At 35.7% G+C, this 22,509-nt stretch overlaps 1 protein-coding gene across 1 annotated transcript in view; it reads left to right on the top strand.

Moving 5' to 3' along the window:
* AGBL4 (AGBL carboxypeptidase 4) overlaps positions 1 to 22,509 on the top strand; it is a 981,249-nt gene that overhangs the window by 47,359 nt on the left and 911,381 nt on the right. The window contains exon 3 of the mRNA XM_075508731.1: positions 3,209 to 3,333. Within this exon, the coding sequence (XP_075364846.1) occupies positions 3,209 to 3,333 (125 nt within the window). The remainder of the gene's footprint in view (positions 1 to 3,208; positions 3,334 to 22,509) is intronic.

Here is a 22,509-nt window from a genome sequence, read left to right as displayed (position 1 = left end):
GTTTTCCAGAGCAGACTGGCTTGGAGTGGTTCCAGCATACCAGCTCTTCACCATCAGTGATTTCACTGACACAGGTACAATTCTCCAGTGCTAGTTTAGGGATCCTATGGACCCTGTAAAGTAGTTCTGAGTGGGCCATCTGTCCCCCATACAGTTCAGATCAGTTTCATGTTGAAAAAGAAGCTGAAATGTGCGATAGGTCAGAAATCAAGGTCTCATTTTGCTCTGATTTTACTTATTCACTTAATAATCTTTTAGTTTCCTATGCCTTGCAGTACAACTTTTTAATGATCTTTGAACTTAAAATATAAATTTAATTACTTCTGTGTTCTTCTTTGGAAGTAATTAAATCAAAATTTGCACCTCTGGTCTGTGCTGCAGATAGCTTAATCCATACCTGGAATTGCTGGGATCACTAGGAGGCACGTATACCTGGCAGTTTACAAGCTGGACCGAGTCCACAGTCTGTGTTCATCCAGCCTGCTGCCTTAATCGTAGAGGATCCACCAGCACCACATGCACAACTCAGGCTGAAGTGACTCTGGGTGTCCACACATTTAGCTTTGTCTAGAGAGAGCTTAAACGGTGACCTGTGAGGCAACTGGAATCCAACCTGTGTGGCTGAACAGCTTGGACCACCTAAATTCTGAAATACATGAGGAATATTATTTTCCCAACAATGTCATATGTTCATGACATTTAATGAAAAATACAGTAAAACAAAGTGCTTTAATTAAAGGTATTACAATGCAATAGCTTGATTTCACCACTGTTATTTACTTTGGATAATAATCTGTAGGAAAGAATAGTTCACATTAAGATTCAAGTTCCATTGTGAATAGCAGTGATAGATTTGACCCCTGTGGCAGAAAGTGCACTTAGATGAGTAAGGGACTTAGGCTAAAGTCAGGCAGACGTGGTGGGTTGACCTTGGCCGGCTGCTAGACACCCACCCAACCGCTCTCTCACTCACCCTCCTCAACAGGACGGGGGGAGAAGATGAGATGAAGAAGCTCGTGGGTTGAGATAAAGACGGGCAGATCGCTCACCAATTGCCATCACAGGCAAAACAGACTCTACTAAGGCAATACCAATTTATTGCCAGTTAAAATAGGCCTGGATAGTAAGAAACAAAGAGAAATTAAAACACCACTTTCCCCCCACCCTTCCCTGTTTCCAAGGATCAACCTCACTCCCCCAGGAGGAGCAGTGCAGGGGCTGTGGGGCTGCGCTCAGTCCATAGCAGTTCCTCTCTGCCGCTCCTCCCCGTTCCCCTGCTCCAGCCCGGGCCCTTCCCACGGTCCGCAGCTCCCCTCAGGGGAGCCTGCTCCAGCGCGGGGCCTCCGCGGCCGCTGCTCCTTCAGGAGACACCCACCTGCTCCCGCCTCTCCCCACAGGACACGGGGGAGGGAGTCTCCCCCCCGGCGGCCGGAGCACCCCCTTCCCTCCTCTTCCTCGAACCCCGGTTCTCCTCGGACTCCCTCAGTGCTCTGCCTGCGTGGTGTTTTTGCCCCTCCTTAAATACGTTTTCACCGAGGTGCCGCCACCTCTGCTGACGGGCTCCGCCGTGCCCCGGGGCCGGGCCGTTGTGGAGCCGGCTGGAACCGTCTGGAACCCGCCGTGACCACCCCAGCCTCTCCTCAGAGAGCTCAGCCCTGCAGCCCCCGCTGCCGGAACCTGGGCACGGGCACCCGATACAGCAGATGACATTATTTATATTTGGCAAAGGTATTCTAGCTGTACAATATTGCTGTTTTTTTCAAATATTTCATATGCCAAATGTATCCTTCAGGCAAGTGTTTAGGAACAGATTGTTAGCATGAAGCGGTTTTCTGCAGAAGGAATCCGTGAAGAGAATTTTCTTCTGAAAAGAAGAATGTGGGTAGGAAAGTAGAGGATAACATTAAAAATAGGGAAGATTAAAAACGTTCAATTAGTAAAGCTAGAAACAATTTAGGATAAGGAAGGAATCCTGCAAATATATTGAGGAACAGAGTTGAAAATGTTTTTTCCTGCTTCTTTTCCACCCCAGAACAGCAGATCAGCCAAATTTTGGTGCTTGTGCTCCTACTGAGTAGCGTGTTACCAATGAACAGTCATACGGACTGAAATGGGGCTTGCTGAGGAGGGAATTGTTTAGCTCAAATAGTGTTATAAATAACTATTTCAGCCCAACAGTGTCTATCCAACCCAAAAATATATATCTAAACCCCAAAATATATCTGAAACCATAAAACCAGGTCATCTTACAGTGCTATTTTTTTTAATAAGTGTAATTTAGCATGTGAGCTAAAGCATGGCCCTGTCTTACAAGACCTGATGAGATGGGTTTTGGATTGGATCAGGAAAATGCGAAGTCTTACTTTTCTAGTGTATAAGTGAAATGGACAGTCTAAACCCTGTCTTTAAAAATCTTGGCACACTTCAGAGGAAAAATGCCAATTTAGCAATTTAAAAGCACTTAGCAAGTTTTCCCAGTGCTGAACTTCATTTCTATAGCCAGTGCGGTTGCTTGCTGAATAATGCCATAGGGGACAATGTAGCTTTGACTATATTTGAAAATATTATTCCATGAAATTCACCAGGAAAAAGCTGAGGCAAAATCTTACAGCCTCGTTTGTGTCTTTGGAAGGAGGTGATAGTGGCTGCAAATGGTAAAGGAAAAATATAAAAATAGCTTTTAAATCACAAAGGAGATGAAGGCTGGCCCATCTGTGGGGACAGAGGGACGCTCAGAGCACCAGCCAGAGGGGCCAGGTGGAAATCTGGGGACTCTTTAATCTTAGAGGTGCTTGAACATGAGCAGCAAATGGAAAGAAAGAAATTCATACAGGTGGGGGCTAAAAGAGGTGCAGAGACATTATCAGAAAAGTGAAAAAAAAAAAAAAAGGAAACAGTTAAAGAGATGTTAGGACACTTAACTGGAATACTCAGATAAGACAAGACAAAAAGTCAATTTGATTGAATAATAAAAATCCATGTTGTCTTCTTTTTGGTGTATTCATATGCATGTAGCTTACTGGTATGTATTTTATTTTGTGACTATGATTAAGTCTTTTAAAACTAATTCTGAACTGCTGTAAGGCTTATTATACTTATATATTTTAACCACCAGAGGTAGAAGTTTTTAAAACTTTTCTCAGTGTAGTTCCTGGAGAGTTCGTCAGCCATTTATTCAAATGGATTCTTTTTCATATGTTCTTGGTAGGTAACCTTGGACGGGTGGACAACATCACGGAGTTTGAGTACGACCTGTTCATTAGACCAGACACGTGTAACCCACGCTTTCGAGTTTGGTTCAACTTCACTGTTGAAAATGTAAAAGAATCACAGGTAAGTGATACTAAATTTGATGGTATGATAGCTTTAAAAATTGCTTACTCCAGAATATATTTCATTAAACAAAAAAGATGACATCCAGGGTTTGTAACTAAAAATTTGCTGTAAAATATATTTTTGTTCTTTGAATTTTTATAAGTAAAAGCAGGTATCAGCATGAGTGGATATCACCACGTTTTTCAGCTATCCAAGACAGGAAGTAATTAAAAAGACAGAATAAGATCTGCGACCTAACAGGAGTTGTATTAGTAATGGCTGCTATATATTTGTGTTAATATATACAAACCAAATATATGTGTTAAAATATGAAAAAGAAGTCCATCATAGCTGTTCAAATATTATCACTCAAGCCTTCATTTAATACATGTAGAACAATGAGGTAGCGTTGCAAACAGGCATTACTCCAGGGACTTGCGGTAGGAGTTGCCTGCCAATGTGTCCCTTGTGAAAGAGGAGGTTTAAATGTGAAACAACTTGATAGGCACCTCTTTCACCTACTTTTAAACAATGTTTCTTTGCAGTAAAAATACCCCATGAGAAAGAAACTTCCTTACTCTCTTTTTTCACTTGTCTTAAGCTAAGCCAAAAAAGTTATGTACTAACTTTCACACTGACAAATCAAAAAAGATTTAATTCCACTTTTCACATGTACCTTGGATTTTATTCTGGCATTCTGTCTTAGTTTATCATAGTCAGACTGTCATTTTCACTTAATGGAAAGAAAACGTATTTAGTAAGAGAAAAAACTGCACAAGCTTGATACTTGTATTCCTACGAGAGTAATATCTTAATATCCACCATTGTACCATTCCTGTTACAACTAGAAATCATGAAATTGTTTATCTATCTTCCTGGAGCCTGATACTTTATCAGACAGACCCTTTCCCCTCCTATGCCTTACTCAACTATGATCAAATTAGATGGTAATGAGATGAATGGGAATCTGTCTTAAGGAGGCAAAGAGATCTGGTAGAAAGATACAATATATATCTAGTGCTTACAGGATATTTGTTTTCATGGTTGTCTACATGAAAGAGAATGTTTTCACTATTAAGTTTGACTTGTGAGGTCTGTTTTTATAATGTGTGTTTCTATAATCTTTTTTTCATCTCTCCAATTTCCGTTAAAACGAGACCTGCATGAACGTAATGTAGTCTGGAACCTTTTTTAGGTCTTTGTACTAGCGGACATGGGCAGTATTAGTCATTGCAGCTCAGCTATATTAAATGAATGTTAGAAATTGCTACATCAAACATACTGTGTAATCTGGTTTGTGCATTTTGATTATTTTCTTTTATGTTTTACTAGAAAATAATAACAAGGAAACCTATACCATTCAGTATTGCTTAAAAATGTTGCACTAATACATGAGCAACTTTGATCACTTTATGTGTAAAATTAGATATTTTAATAACTCTATATAAATAATTACCTGTATAATGTTATATTTAATTTTGATGTATCATATAGGCGATGTGGGACGAAGGCAGATCTATGCATTTATATATCCTAGGTCTGGTTTCAGCCATTTAGATGAGGACTTAAAAGGAGTAGCTACTTTTATTAGTTTTATATATTGCCTATATTACATTTCCTTCTCATTGTTCCTCTTCCTTCAACTTCAAATTCTTAAACAACTTTATTTACTTAGATTTGAAAATATGTTGAAGATTTTCTTCTCATTATAAGAATATCTCCAGTTTTGCCTGACATTTCACACTAAAGCCTTTACTCACAAAGAAATTTATTTCAAGAGTATCATGAGAAAACAAGAAGCCTCCTTTCATTACCTGAATTAGAAATCATGAAAACAAGAAACCTCCTTTCATTACCTGAATTAGAAATCATCTGTTCTGTTTTTCTCCTGTTGCATCAGACCAATCATTGGCACCCAACAGTGGACAAATGGATAAAAAAGTGAACGAAAAAGACACAGTGTAAAAACAACAGCCATACTAATACTAGGAACACATAATTGTCCTGTACGTATTTCTGATTTAGGTTTCAGTTCTATTACTGGATAGTAGTGCAGTTTTTACTATATGTTTAGTGCAGTATTTTGTGTTATTAATCTAGTGATAAATGAAAAGAAAGACCTATTAGAGATTCCTGCCAATCTTACCGTCCACGCATTATTGTTCTGTAGAGAACAGGTTTTTAACATTCCAGTTTTAATTTTCTTAAGGCATGGAGCTTCCACTTCCTATGTCTCAAAACTGTTCTATAGACTCATCTCACAGTGTTGCTTATTTTTAGCCTAAAGCTTTCCTTTATTTAATCCCGCCATTCCCAGTTGCAATTCTGCTTAGTAATAGCTCCTCTTGGTACAAATAAATCCTCATCATCCTTGGCTAACATTTATATTTCTGTAAATTATAACATTCCTCATCATTTGTGTCTCAACCTAGCTATCGTGTTTGGTTCTTTCAGCCCTGTATCCAACAGAGCATTTTACCTTTAAGTGCTTAAGTATTTTTCCGCTTTGGGGCCTTTGGACTCTCATCATAAGTGAATCTCTCCAGCCCTTTGATAATTAGCCTAGTTTCCCAGGGAAACAAAGCTTATATGATCACACTGTCTACTTGTGTGGATTTTGTGTGGCTGCTGATCCTTCTCCTCTCCTTTCTCCCTCAATAGCTTCTTAACTCTTGGCCAGTTTCAACACCACTGGACAGGAATTCCTGTAAGTTTCAGGAGAGCAGGCTGCCAGATGGGCAAGAGACCTGTCTGTGTTCCCACTGCTGAAAGGCAGTGTGAGATCATTTCTTATTAAACATCAGAGAATCCACAGAGGAGATGCATAGGAGAAAGTACTCGTTGGAATTTGCATTTTTAAGATACCAGAGAATCCAACCATGAAATCCAAATCTATAGCACTTAGTAGTTTTGCTTCTTGCAGAACTTCTTGTTTTTATTATTATTATTCCTCTTCCAGTTCCTTCAATATTTTCTTTATAGTGTGGAACTAAAATTTAATGGACAATTCCGAGTACGCTAACATCCCGACTTAGAGAGAGGGGACTCTAGTCCCTTTGCTCTGTTACTGTCTCAGTATAGACAGCTGAAAATTGCAGCAGCCTTTTGTTGCTGTATCACTATGGAAACTCATGCCTAATTTGTTGTTCACTATCATACATGAGGCTTTTTCAGAATGATTGCTTCCTTCCTCCTGTTACGTATGTCTTAGGTTACTGTTGTGCTTCGGTAACAAGAGCTAAGTTCTGTGGCATAGCAGTGACAGCCCTAATCTTTTCAGAATCATTTTTGGAGTTTTATGATACTTGGTTTTTTTGATGTTCACTTCCCTATGTTACAGTAGAACCAGTAGACTTTTTTTTTTTACTTGGAAGTTGGTAGATTAACTTCTTCCTCCTTATGGCTTGGACTTCTATGTCAGACATTTTATGTTGTCAGTTTTATTTTATACTTTCTTTAGCAAGGAAAAAATCAAAAGAAATAGGTAATGGCTTATATTTATGGGAAAAAAGAACCATCATATAAGATACCTGTGAGATGTAAAATTTGGTATTTTGGTCTCCTTATATGGTTTCTGACTTGCAAGTCAGTTGGTCTGGTAAGATCTGAACTGTGTATTTTTTTTGTCATTTGTTCAGTGAATGCAATTAACACCAATATTGGAAAAAACAAAAAGAAACTGATATGTTATATGTAAGGACTATAATCATGCAATGGTTACACTTACAATAACCATGAAAGGGAGAATGAAGAAAATAGGGTTTGCTGTGGAACACATGGTCTCACGGGCAAAGCCTCCAACTTCTCTAATTATATACGTGTCACAGGCTGCTGTCTGTTTCTGGATAATGTCCTTTATTGGGTGAGGTTTGTTTCCTATTAACTTCAACCATGTCCCTTACAACACCATCTACAATTTTGCTAAATTCCTTCTCTGTGGAACCGGAAATTGGATGAACAAATGTCATCTCCAAATTGCATTTCAAGTATTTTAAATAGACAGTGCTTCAGGTGCATGATTACTTCTGAGCTAGAAGGTCTTTAAAGGTGTTAGTAGCAACAGTGATTCATTTGAGATTCGGGGGGAAAAAGGAATGTGTGTACATATAAAAATATGCCAGTATACCAATATTGGAGGATTTTACAGGTGAAAAGAATGATTATTTCTCTTGGGGGCCATAGCCAGAAATTCTACTCAAGTAGCTGGCACTCACTGTTCCACATACTGTATCCACACTAGAAAAAGATTATTTCTGTCCTGGAAAATTTACTTTTGAGGAATTTGTGAGGAGATAAGAGTTGATTACAACAAAGGGATGAAAGGATTAGAAATATCTGTGAGGATTTTAATTACTCTAACAAATACCAACCATATTATACCAACACGTAATGCATATCTAGGCCGCATGATATATTCTGTATGTGTATGTACCCTGAACAACTCTGCTGTCTGATGAATCATGTTCAGAAATGGTATTTTCACTGAGATTAAAAAAAGAATTTCCAACAGAAGGGGTTTCCTAATAGTGCCAAATTTTGTTCTGTAAGTGTTGATAAACACATTTGGAGTTCTTCATCACAAAGGTACTGACAAAATATACCAAGAAGGATAGAGGAGAAGAATGGATATTTGGCAGCTAGGATTTGATCATTACTTACAGTTAATAAATCAATCCAGATTGAGGTTAAAATCAAAGAACCAAATGTTATTTACTTCAAAGGCATTCTTTCTGTTGGACTGAGGCTAGAATTTTGACTCCCGTTTTTTGGGGGTTTTTTTGTTATGTATATGTATGGATCAGGAAAAAGGATAGCCTGTTCTTCAGAAATTTAAACAGGATGCCAAGGTAAGACAGGTAATATCATAGCTGGACATTATTATGAACACGTGGAGCTCTCATTATAGAGTTTTCTCTTTTTTGTCCTACACTGTTATGTAAAATAAAAATGGCTGTAAAATCTCTGTTGTGTTTAATTGGTTAGATTTTCAGGAACTATCTATTATTGGGATTAGATTTTATAGTTTGTTCAGGCTTCTTACTACTGTCCTAAAACAACCTGATGATCCTTAGTGGACAACTGCTTCTTTGTGATGTTACAGCTGTGATTGTTTAAAGATATGAGTGATATGTGTATAGGAACAGATAATGTCTTTTATTAGACCAATTGATACATTTTGGAGAAGCAGGGCGGGGAGAAAAGAAAAACAGGCATGATTTGAGGCACTCGACCTCTTTTTCTGGCCTAAGAACTCATCTCGTGCAGTTAATTCCTGCAGAAGCTGCCTCCAAAGTCAGATGGAGTAAGGCTGACATCAAAAGCAGTCTAAAGTTGGAAACAGGCTACCTTTTTACTTTCTTCTTAAGCAGACATTCTTCACTCTACTGTCATTTGGTGATTTAAGTTACTAGTATCAAGATGCATTATAACATCTTACAGTCTTTCCAGTTTCTCGTTTTAGAAGACAGGTATTTTCTTTACTGTGCATTAAAGGCTATATTGCATTTACCTAGCTTTGGAAAATGCATGTATAAAAGTGCAGATGTTTTTATGAAGGAGTACAGTTCTGAAATTTTGAAGACTTCTATGAAGCATTTTTTGACTTGCAACATTTCATAACCAATCTGAAATATATATTTTCTGTAGTGTGTTTCATTACATATACCTTCTTACTAAATTAGGCATGTATATACCTTCTTACGAAATTAGGCATAAATCATTCATTGTTGAATAGTCTGCATTAATAATGTATTAGTCCTCTTCTGGTCAGCTCCTGTAATCTCTCTAAATGGCTCTTCATAATAATTTACAAGGAGAATCGCTAGATTATTTGAATTTTGCCTGTTTAGGGAGCCCCCAGCTGTTACCCATCTTTATGTGCTCTTCTTATGTTAATTTTAGTGCTAGAATGATGCTACCTCTTCCTGTATTTTGGTATTTTATTCACCTTTACACAGGTAGACAAAACCTAATCTTTTTCATGTACCAGTTTTGTTGTGTCATACAAATTTATTTGGTTTCCTCACTTCTGCTACTTTTCTTGAAAACCATCTAATTTTAAGAGGTTAAAGGTAAAGGTTACTGATACCTATGCACTGCCTATCCAAGCACATTTAATGAATTTAAATTTAGAAATTTGAAATTTGGAAGTTTATAACAAATAGGCATATAGAACTAATAAGCAATCTGAACAAAGCCATCATCTTAGACGGTTTCACTGACATATCTGAATATAATGTGTATAAGAACTTGATTACTAAGAATGCTTATGTTGGACTGATTTTTGTACTCCATACAACCATTGCAGTGTAACACAGCAGAATCTTACTGGGACTCAGGTTGAGAGTGGTGTGATATTGTTTGGTTCCAAATCAGAATCTTTAAAGCATAAGACAAGGTCTGCGTTGCTGAAAAGATAAGCTTTAAATTTATATTGCTCTTATAAATCTGGTTTTAAACAAGGATTTTGGTTAGCTTTTAAAAGAACCTTAGTATCTAGCATACTATAGCATTTATTTTACAAAAAGGTACAGTGTTTTAAATTTGCTATTTAGAGAAAATGTACATACTTGCCTAATTCCTTTCCTCTCTCTTTGTGTGCTTATTAAATAGTAAACAATTAAAATTAAATTAAATTTTGTATGAAAACTTTGTGGAAGAAATTTATATCTATTACTGTTACTGCCAGTAATGTAAGACATGGATGTAGACATAAAAGAAAAACTTCATGCAAATAAACATAGGGTAATATAAATGTAACAACATACCAGAACGAGTGAGTTTTGAATTTATCTCTGCTGCTGGGTTGATCTACTACCAAAGAAAATTAAATATTTGTATTTAAATTTCATGCAAAGTTTTATGGGTGGGTAGTTTAAAGCTTTTTTTGGCAGGAATGAGAATCTCCAATACTAAAAAGAAAATGTGTTAGGACTAGAAAGCTTTGAGATTTGAGCATTTGAGTTCTTGAAGCTTCTTTCTAACTCACTTTATCCTGTCAAAAGTCAAGAACAGTTGTAAAACAAGTATCAGCTGACTACTGATGTAAGCAAAACTCTGTGATTGATTCCTTTTTGTTTTACAATAGTCTCATGAATTAGTACTTCTAATCAATCTGAGAAGAATGCATTTTGTTTAGCATAGATGGTGTGAAAATACCAAGAAATACATCTAATTCCAGAAAGAGATTTTGTGCATAATTTTCTGTACCAACCCCTGTATCAGAACAATATCACTCTAAGTCTGAATTTTGTTTTTTTTTCTTTCCTCCCTAGGCTTTCTACTTCCCTAAATAAAAATTATGAATCTATTTAGCAGTTCCCAAATAGGCATCTATTTGCCAGTATTTGTTTAAGTTCCTGTTCCTCAGTGATATTCGGAGTATCTGGTGTCTCTGAGAAACACTGTGGATACTCTTCAATTTTACCTCTGCTATGACTTTATGTATGGCAACTGGAGTGAAGATGTTAAATGACAGTTTTCCAGGAAATCTGGTCCAATTCTACAGATGTCAAAGTCTAACCTAAGTATCAAGCTGACTTAGTTTGAATTATCAGGCTCTGTCTTCATGCTGCTGTCCATCGATTTGGTTGAGTAAAATGAAATTAATTTTAGTTTGTTTGTCAACTCTCAGTGAGGAAGGCTCTCAGCTCCTCTTTCTTCAAGTCCATGTTTCTATGTGTTCTTTGCTAGCTCATGTGTTTGAAATTGGGGTCCTTCAGTCAATAGTGACATCTAAATTTGCATCTGTGTCCTGAAAGCACTTGGGCCATTCCCCCAAAGCCATAAAGGGTTGAATGGGTTTTGTCATCCCATATTTCCAGCTCACATTGCCATTTTGACTTTAAGATGAAACTGTAAGTAGAATCACTGTTATAACTTTTAATTCACTGCTTACTGTAATTTTAGTATTGATTTAGTTAGATCAGTATCAAATTTTTATTTATTTCATATGGATGCTGTTTTTCCTTTGTTCTTAGCTACCAAATAGTGGGTTTCAGTTCTTGTGGGTGAACTTGGTCAAGATTTAAATTTTGACATTCATCTAAGGCTGCTGGGTTTATCAGTCATTATCATTCGCTGTTTTATTTTGCCTTGGAGAAAGGCATATACTGCAGAAGTATTGAAGTTGTAATTCTTTTTCAAAGCAAGATTACAAAGGAAGCGAAGCTCTCTTGAAACATTTTCATCAGGAAAAATCAGTTTCTTATGCAGGTAAATAAATTTAATCTGAATTTGAGAATGCTTTCACTGAAAATTCTCTAGTTTTTACTAGCAAATGTGACAACAGTTGAGGCAAAATAAGAGTTATGTATTTGCATCCTTTGGGATGTATATTTAGGAATCTAGAAGCAGCAAAAATCTGGACTTTCTGTTAGTTTTTGTTTAGTTTCACGGCATCACTGTATACGACAATGTTGCACTGCATATACTGCACTGGCCAAGTTCCTTAAAGCTTTATTTGAGTGTATACATGTATTTTATATATACAAATGTGCATACATACATATCTGTCTGACTTGAAAACATGAGAGGCTGAGTTGAGTGCATTTGGACAGCATCTTTTAAGTAACTGCAGTTACTACAGGGTAAGTAGACTATTATTTTTATATAGCACATGCCATTCAACTTGAAAAAAAAATGGGAGAAAGAATGGTGGAGCCAGATTAATGATGCAAATTTTGTAAGATCTTATGGTACCATAGCATGTGGTAATAAGGATCAATTACTTTTTTGTAGGGGAAGGGCTTGAATTATCTGAAATGTGTATTAGAAACCATAATGATTATTTCAAAGGAGCCTTTGAACTTTTTAAAAGTAGTTTCGCTGATCTCTAGGTTGGAAAGTGATACAATTTTATTGTAAGTCAAAAGTGCATAGGGTTAGATGATATGTATAGTGACTGAAGTAATTATTTATTTACTGAGGAAGCCATATGAAATGTTAATTAAATAAGAAACAAAGTGATGACATTTAAAATAGATTGCATGTTCATCTCAACATTTAAAAAAAAAAAATCAATTGAGCATACTGCAGTTTTGAAGAAAAATAATTTTGCCGTTTTGGAAACTTGTGCCTATATTGGTCATGTATAAAATTAGATTTATAAATGATGATTCTTCCAAGTTGGAATCCTTTCAAGTACATATAATTTTATTTTGGATCAATAATTCAGTTGTGCTTGGAATAGATTGAGGGTGCATGTGAAGCTTTGCTAAGTGCAATATAGTGTGCATCTCCATGAAATTATCCAAAGCTGTCATGACATGTATCATACTTTAAAAAGTAATGAATACAGATAGGTTAGTAAACATAGACAATATTCAGCATTAGCAAAACAACTGCTGTCCTGATGAAATATTCTCTCTTGGCAAGACAGTGTTAAATTCATAAACTTTTTCTGTTCCAGGTGTCTCTAAGAACATTTTAGATGTCAGTGTTTGGTAATTATTGCATGCATACTGTATGTTTCAGATTTAACTCTGGCTTTTGCTTACAGGAAACTAATGGCCAGGTGTGTTTAATTTCCTATTATGGTGGCATCTGTCACTCAAAATGTCAAAAATACATTATAAATGCCGTAAACAAAATCAGCACTGCGATGATCTTGACATGCTTACTTTTCTTTCAATTTAAAACCTTTTTTATTTATGATTAAATACCCCCTTTTTTAGTTCCAGTGTTCATTGTCTTCCATGCAAATCTGGTTTCATTCTGCTTTTGTTACTGAAAAGTCTTTACATAGAACACAGAAGCATAGAACTAAAGTATTCTTTATGTAAGAATACTTCTAAATAAAAGAAAAATATTTACATTGAAGAGATGAAGATGAAATGTTTTAAACTTTCCTGCTTTCAGATTTTTTTTTTATCTTTCTTATGCAGAATATTCTATATTTGAGCCATGGCAGGTTGAGATACCGTGCAGAAATTGTTGGAACCTGAAGATGAAAACAAGCTGAAATATACATAGGTTAATTCACGTTACTGGGGGAGGGAAACCATTTGCTCTTGAAATGACAGGGCAGAAAAAGAGAAGCTAGTGCTGAAAAATTGTACAAAGTTGTGTTTTTTCTTGCCACCAAGGAAGTCTAAGAACGAAATAGTAGTGATATTCCATAAGAGGTAATTAGTTTGGAATTAGTTGGGAAAGAGCAGTGAAGAAGCCAGTATTCTGTCTGCAGATTTTGGTTTAGTGTATTAAGCATATGGCTCCAGTAATCCCCTATCCTGCTGTTAATTGATGGCGGTGGAACGAGAGAGCTAGATCTTGTAACACATTTCCTTCATTATTGTTGCCTGTGATTTTAACATATGAACACAAGATGAACCCAGTGTTGGGTCATTGTGCACAGTGTCTTTACATATCTGGTACCTTGCAATAGGTGAAAGAAAAAGCTTTGAGAAAACTTGAGTTTTGGTGGTGAAAACAAGAAATACAAAATAGGAAATTTAATATTGAGAGGATAAACAAATTCCTGAAAATTAGTGTTGTTCTATATTATAGGCAATAAGAGCCTTCTGCTTTGCTTCTGTGGAAGCTGTTAGATGGAGCAAAGGAGCTGTGAAGAGTGGTAAATCTTTCACTGATCTTGAGCTCCTATGACCTCCATCAGAATCAGACATCAAGTGCCACAAAGATGTAGGATTGTTGTACTTTCTTGAAAAGATCGCACATTCGAAGATCCCTCTGAGGCAGTGTGGATTCATTCTTGTGTTTACCAACTAGCAACTCATTTTTAATCCCAACATTCAGCACATTGTTCAGCAAGTTTCTTGGACACCCAAATGTAACTCACGGCTTGCAAGTTCAAACCATATTGTTCTTGGGTTGTCCAAGAGAATCATGAGTAACTCTTGACTGAACTAACCTGCCTCACTAAAAGAGGGAAACTTATCTTCTTCGAAGCATCTAGTGTCAGTACTCTTTATTCCAGGAGACAGCCAGTTGCTCCAGAACATGGAACTGGAACTGCCCTGTGACCCTGAAAGGGACTTGTCTGATAATGAAAAGATGGTGAAAAAGCCATCCACTGTCATTCTTGCTGTGACTGCCCTGCATCTCAGATTCTCATCTGCTCTTCCCATTCTCCCATCAACAGCGACTGTAATTGAGTCCATCTTCTCACTTACGGCATTATCTTGGTTTTGGCTTTACTGTGAAAGTCAAGAGGTGGCACAGCAGGTCAGATTAAGGAGCTGTTGAGTCTGGTATCCTAATCTGGACAATGGCCAGTAGCTGATGCTTAAAAAAATGTTAGTAATAACTAGGAAAGTATAGAATAATCCTTACTTTCAGTTCCTGTGTCAAAGGTACAGGCAGAACTGACCTATGCATGCTGCACAAGTTACAGGAAGACCCTGGTGCCCTGCAGGCCAGTCTGACAATTATTCCTCATGCACTGCATGTTGTGGTACCACGGAATTGTGAGTTCCCACCAGTCTAAATTAGGTACAGGCTGTCGGAAGTCACCAGGTTCATTGCAGTAGTTGCTTCCAGATTGTTGTTTTTAACAGGCATAGGTGGACTCTGTGAATTGTGTCATCCTTGTCTAATCTGATCGTACTTATTGTCATCTTGGAGCACTGAGTGCTGCAGCCTAATTATGCAGTTTGTGTAGAAAGTACTTTTCTCTTTTTTAAATATGGTGGTTAATATTTAATATAATTTTTGTGTTATGAGAAATAGTGAATAATTTTTATCTGCTCACTTGATTTGTGATTTTATAAACTTCATATTTCCCCTTACTCGTACAGTTTGTCCAAGTTAGTGAATTTTAGTCTATTTAGTTTCCTCTTCTACGCTCCTCCCATCTCTGCCTGGAGAAGCTTTAAAAAACCTGCCTATGCCCTATATTTACCAGTAATTTTGAAAGGCAGATAAGGGTATTTTTGAGGAAAAAACCAGATGTTCAATGGCCCATCAAATTTAGTTTTGTACAAAAAGTTTTTTTTTTTTATTTTTGCCATTAGGACTGAAAATTGCGTTTGTCTGTTTTATGGTAGAATGAGATAGTATATCTCCCATTGATTTCAGAGGGAGTAAAGTTCCTACAATGTTAAATGCCCCAGAAAATCCCATCCTAATCTCAATTGAATATTTTGTTCTATTGCTATACTGCTTATAAGTATATGCTTAGTTTATAGAATTCTGGAGGTATCAAGCATTAGGATACACATTTTCAACTTTTTAAGGGAGCAAAGAAAATTAAAAAGCCGTGGTTTGTAGCTACTTATCTTTTTTTTTTTTTAACTGTTTGACTGTAAGATTCTTCTGCACTGTATAGGTGACCCAAGATATTACAGTATATATAGTTAAATCATGATGTTTCCTCCAGCAAAAATTATTTTAATCTTTCTATTGAAGAGGCTGTGAAATACTCTGTAAAAAGAGTATGCAATTTTTTGCTTTGAGAAATTAAGAACAATAACACTGGGTTTATATATTGACTCTCAGAATAGAACTGCTGTGTTTTTTATACATAATAGAGTATAATAAACTGTACAATTATAATGATTGAGTACAGTTACACCAGTTTAGGGTCTGGCCTGTAAACCTTAGATAGACAATATCTGCTGTTACACCACTGCTCATGATGGCTCTGATAATTTTTCTGTGAATTGAGAAGCTCCATAGAAGCTTCTAATTTTCATAGTAGCACTACCATGATGAACTGTAGCTCATTACTGTAAACTGATGGCAGCTGTTAATACTATTACAGGCAGACTTTTTATTTAAGGGAAACATTAGCCAGTAACTGGTAGATTTCTGACACAGTATTACATAAAGCTTCCTGTTAGGAAGGAGAGCAAAGAGAAATGGATTTGAACCCATTAGTATCAGAATTACGTGTCAAAAAGCTAGAGCAGAGTTCAATTTATTTCTGCAATAAAGTGTAAGCTAGAGATTGACTTGACAATTATTTTACCTTACATTGCTCTGGTTGTTCTGAGATGACTATTCCAACATCAAATAATCTTGTTTGGACATCTTTTACTGAATAACATGCTAGTCTAAATATGCATTATGTTATGTAGGAGCTAAAACTTGGAAGGTTTTTCAAGTAGAAATGAGTTTTTTATTACTATTTTTACTAAAGGATGTATATACAGTGGAACATATTCAGTATAGATTTAAAACAATGGATGTATTTTTGCTAAATCTGGTGTATGTTGTTGAATAGGGTTTGCGTTGTCATTGAAAGGATAATCTTTCTGAAGCTTTTAGTAGCTTGGTATAAGCAATATAAATAATCTGCCCCAAAACATTTGTCTTCTCTAAGCCAGTCACTGAGCAGGGTTGTTGCTTCTGTTTATCAGTCTCCTTTTTCCCTAATAATTTTCTAAGATAAGTGACAACAAATTAGACAACCACTTCCTTATTATAATTTTCAACTTTGAGAAGAATATTTTTATCAACATTTTTGGCCATTTCATATAAATAGTCTCCAACTGAACACTGAGGTCCATGAATTCAGATCCTTAACCTTGCACATTGTAACAGAGTTTTATTGGAATGGCATATCTGACTGTATTTTTCTTGTCTTGAAATGATGATTCTCTACAGAACGCTTATTTAATTTTCTAGTTGTGTAGCATAAGTTTTTTGAAGGGAGTTGTGTTCATTGTCCTCGTATTACCTTCTGAAAACTCACATGAAGCTTCACAGAAAACTTTTATTAAAATTTTTATAAGTAATATGTTACACTGGTGTGCGGATTTTCCTAGCAGTTTTTCACATGCCTTTGCATACTTTAGTGCAAGACCATGTCATACTCAGGGGTGATGCAGGGCAGTAGAATGCTGCTTGCGTTGCATCTTGTCGTATGTTCATATTCTGATCTTCTGTGAACTCTGTGGGCAAAACTAATTCCAACATCAGAGGACTACAGAGGATTGTGGGATTCATGGTAGGACATGCTTGCCCCTGGAAATTTGACATTGATGCTGAGTACCTCCAGTGTTAGATTTAGAATCGCCTCAATAGCCAGATTAAACAGAATATCCTTCCTGGCAGGCATGTGGAATGGCAATTCCATGGGTTTGGAACAGCCAGGATGAAACTACAATAACTGTTCCCTGTGGGTTGTCTCTTCCCTATGGCTGCAGAAGGACCAAACAAATTTCTTTGAAGCAGAGGTTAATACAGCTACCTACCTAGGTAAATTGTTATTTTACATGGATTCTAGCTGTTTTTATCACCAAACTAATTTAAGTAATATATATTTACTTTATTGATTTAAAGCCTGCTCATTATAAAAATCAGCCTATAAAAAGAGATTGTATGTGTGCAGGAAGAGAATTTCTTTTTGCCAGGAGTTTCTCATGCATAAATACAAATGAATATTCTAAATGTAAATGTTTGGCTAGATTATTCTTCAGAGACACATATTGATTTCTGTTGTCACCCTTCAGTGAGATTTAGTGTAGATTACTAGGAAATCCTTTCCAAGCACATACTGAAAAAAATGTAAAATATGATTTCCTTGACAGTCAGTGAAAAGAGGCAGAGTAGATGTTAACAAATTAACTGTGTTTACTCCATCTTCACCAGTGTAAGAGTCTTTCAGCTTTTAAAAAACTAACTCATTTAATGCTTATAGTATACAGGTCCATATTGTGCTTGATGTGCTAGAAAGTATGTTTTCAAATTCTTAGCTTAGCAAAAAGTGAAGCCTTGCATTTCCTGATTTTTCTTTGTGGATCTAAATGTAGAGTTGTGGCTCTCTCACCATAGTGGGAAGTACTATATAATTTTGCTGCTTAGACTATATAATGCAAGTAGTATGAGTCTCATGGTAAGCTGTGTGTAATGGCCAAGTTTAATCCTAAAATATGTTCCATTCAGCTTTCTAATAGACCTGAAATTCATAAGTTGTTGAATGTTATAGTGGGTTTGATAATTATGGATTATACTAATTTTACATGTCAGTGGTTAAATACAAATATTGTTCTACAAATAAGATACTTTTCCTTTTTTTTTTTCCTTCTTTGTTATTTAGAAGGTACAAAATACATTTCAACAGTTCAGTCAGACTGGAGGGTAACCTGTGAAGAGTTTGTTTTCACAAACTATATAATTTTATAGGTATCTAAGAAAATATCAAGATTGCTAAATCTTAGTCACTTCTGTTTTTTGAGCATTTACTAAGAGATTAAAGAATAAGAGAATGTTCTTAGTTTAATTGGAAAGAACTTTGCAAAACATGAGTATCTGACAGAGCAGGGTTTTTTCCCAAATAGTTATCAGAAGTTTTAGTTAAATCCATTTGAATTAAAACAAAGAAAACCCATGCAGTTGCAAAAATTTTGATTAATACTATCTTTCACCTCTCAGTTCTGCTAGTCACGGTCACTTGTGTAGTCAGCCTGTTTAGTTTGCAGGTAACCCATAGAGTTTTATATAAGAAATGTGGTAAATAAAATACAGTCATTCTTATGTGAAAGTAAGAACTAAAAATATGTGACACAAGCAGGTAAAAGCAATATCCCATGTCAGAAAATAAGAAAGAAAACAGCTGTAATATACTGGAAAGGAATGCTGATCGTTGTAGGTCAGTTGTATTTTTAACTGGTACTGATCATGTGAGTAGAAATCAAAGAAGTTCTTTTAAAACTTACATAATATTTTTATGTCTTGCAAGCACTGCTAGATATCAATGTTGAACTACTTGATATAGATAAGTGATAATAAATATCAAGTTCATCTAAGAATTCATAACAAATTATATTCAACAGCTACAAAATCTGAACAATTTTTTCTTTCTTGGTAGTGCGGTATTGTTAACCTACCTTAATTTGTTTTGTAAATGGTTTAAAAACTATTAATGTCATGTCACTTATAAAGTACTGTCAATAAATGTTTGGTTTAACAAATATGTTTTAATATACAGGAGATGACACTACAACACTGCTGTACATTACTGTATTTTGATAAGATTTAAATCATAATTTCTATCCACTGCTTTGCTTGTTCTGTAGATAATAGTAAATATACAGACTTGAAAGCAAAACTCAGCTTCAGTTCTTTCAAGGGAACAGTGATGCTTGCGGTTGTATATGCTTAGCAGTAAAGTTACAAATATTAAAATTATACACCTATGTATTTGTATTTTCTCAAAACATTTGGGAGCATTTGGAATTTGGATTTTTTTATGATCTCTCTCTGATGTACTTCAAGGAAACAAAGCCAAAAGACTTTGGGAAAAATATTAATCTTTGTGGTAAAACTGGCTTTATAAAAAGCCAAACAAGCAGAGGCATTTTAACATAATTTTCTCCTGACTTAAACAATCTTAATTTTATCACTTTGCCAAACTGTATTCCTTTGCATGAAGTATGTGCGGGAGATACTTCTGAATTTGCATTTTCATTAGATTTAGCATTCAGCACCTAATGCCATAAATTTGTTTTTGAAACTCTTTAATTCCCCTGAGTGTTCCAACATATTGAATGCTATTTGCTTTGTATTATGTTGGCAGCAAATCTGCAGTGAAAATGCTGTCAATATATATTCATAGCTAACATTGTTAACTAAAAGCAATATTGTTTTTCTATTGTAAGCTGTCACAAATGTTTGGCACCCTGTTGTGTAAGCCAAAAAAATGTCAAAGAAAGGAATGAATATTTTTGAAGAAAAGTGCAGTGATAGTGTCAAGTTTTCTGTATTAAAATACATTCCTGGTTGTACAGACCTTTACAATTTATAAAATTGTGGTTTGTAGTAATGTAAAGTTAGAATATTGTGAGAACACACAGGCTGTTACAGATATTATATTAAATGATAGGAGCATAGTAAACGATACAGCCATTTTACTTTCCAATGTAATGTAATGCTTATCAGGTTGTGAAATGTATTCTATTAAACCCAAAGATTGTTTTATTAGAAGATGTACTATATATGTGGAAAATGAATGAAAAATATTCTACATTTTTGCCTGTTTTTGAAGATGAAGTGTATAATTAACAAGAACAAATGCAAAGTTTTTAACATTCTCCTAGAGACTATCCTTATCTTTGTGTAAGTCACACTGATTTTGTTTATTTGAATTTGTGTATTCCTTTTCCCAATCATTCATTCTTTTCTAATGAAACTTATATTTTTGTATTTGCATGCTATTATAAGAATGTCTCAGAACAAAGTATTTCAGAGAACTTCTGTGGGGAGAAATGTGTGTAAGAACAAAAAGAAAAAATGTCTACCCCACAAAGAACCATGTTAGTGCTAATTAATAATGAATGCACATAAGTTAAAATAAGACAAATGGCAATCTTTTGTGCTACTCTTGCAAATATGTTAAGCCAGAGAACTTGTGACCTAGGCCATGTAAATAGAAATATCTAGATGAGGTAGTCAAAACAAGCACAACAAAGTTCCCTTGCCACAAGCTAACTTACTCTGGTATCAGTACAGAATTCAGCTGATAGCAATAGAGAACACTGTGAAAAATGGATGCTTCAGCCCTGTGCATGGCTCTTACTGAAATATCAGAGCTTCACAAAGACACAGATTTTCTAGTGGTCTCATCTGTCCAAGGTAACGTTCTTCTATATTCACTTAGGTGAAAAGATTAATCCATGTATAGCGAAATACTGGAAACCCCAGAAATGTCGTTCATGACACTTTGTGTCAATTTTTAGAAACTGTGCTGTTTTCCGAACTTACTGAATCATAACATGTTAAATTTAGGAAACATTTTTGGGAAAACCTTAATACATTGAATGTTCAATGTAATGTCCAAAAAGAAACTTAAATATTCTAATCTACTGTTCGAATACCATCCTTGGTAAATCTGGTTGACTGCTATTTTTCATCCAGCAATATATTGGTGATACATATTAATGTGCATTATCTTCTGTGATATTGGCACATGTCCAAAATACATACCGCCTGATCATACTACATGATGCCAATAATAATTTCTTTTTTCTTTGCAGCTGATTTCACCCCTCTACTTCATAATAACCTTCTCTGCTTTCTGCACCGATATATACTCTGCTAGGGGAATAGAGGTGCCACAAGTGATTTAACAAGGTCCCTGTTATGGACTCACTGTTTTCAAATATTTTCTGAGAAGTGCAAAATAACACAAGTTTCCCTTGACTTTAGTGAGATTTCAGTACTATTAGCACCTTGGAAAATTGGCCCTTAGATTCCCTTACACCAATCTCTATACGTTCTCTCATGTACTTTCAAATAAGATTGCATAAAACTTCAGAGCTTCCTGCAGTGATAATGGAACAATATATGAGAGTGGCATAATTGTAGTATATGCTGCAAATATCTGAGCATTATGAGGCATTTCAAAGTAAGTATCTTCGACACTGTTTTGCTTTTTATTGTCTCCAGTAAAGAAAGTAGGAGAGACAGATTCTTTCTGTTCCTGTTTAGATCCCAGCTTTCTGGGGTCATGTTCCTATGTCGTTTCTGAGAAGGCACAGGAGTCACCGCCCATAAATGCAGTACTTTTCTTCCGTGATCCTCCCAGGAGAAGAGCTTCTGTCAGTAATTACTTTTTCTCTCAGAAACTGTGAATACGAGAGGTACCTTAATACAAGTAATGTGAGGTGCAAGTGTCAGAAATATCGAAGAATAAAGGCACTGATGGCTCCCTTATAACTGATGTTCATGGCTTAGTTCTACAAATTGTGTTTTAGGTATGTGCCAAATACTTAAAATGCTTTTCTAATTAAAAAGATAATATTTAATATTCACTGTATATGGAAAATCTTCCTACTTCGTATGCTTTGTTTTTACACTGGGTGTCAGACATGCCTTTTACTTCACATTTGAAAGTCATTTTAGATGAAAAACAAAAGCAGTTGAATCCTGACATGGACTGAGGGGACAATTGATCTATCCTGTGAGATTCACACTAATCACTAGAACAGTGAACAATGTCAAGAACCAAGGCTCAATTGCAACACAAGCAAGGAAGACAAAGATGGTCCCACAACCACAATTTTTATGGTCTAACTAAATGTGATGAGTAGCAAATACTAGACAGTTTTTACAGAGTACATCTAAAGAAAATGTGCTACATCTATCATAAAAATCAGAAACAGGAGAACCTGGCATTCTGTTAAGATGGTAAAGTACAATACACTGGGTGTGCCATCTCTAATAATTTACTTTTGCTTCTTCTAACAACCAGTGTGGTCTAACTTGGAGACAGAAAAGTCAAGCTTGGACTCA

The sequence above is a fragment of the Mycteria americana genome, chromosome 7 (assembly GCF_035582795.1).
Source record: "Mycteria americana isolate JAX WOST 10 ecotype Jacksonville Zoo and Gardens chromosome 7, USCA_MyAme_1.0, whole genome shotgun sequence".
Lineage (NCBI taxonomy): Eukaryota > Metazoa > Chordata > Aves > Ciconiiformes > Ciconiidae > Mycteria > Mycteria americana.
The sequence above is the reverse complement of the archived record's forward strand: the minus strand, read 5'-3'. Positions and strand labels throughout refer to the sequence as shown.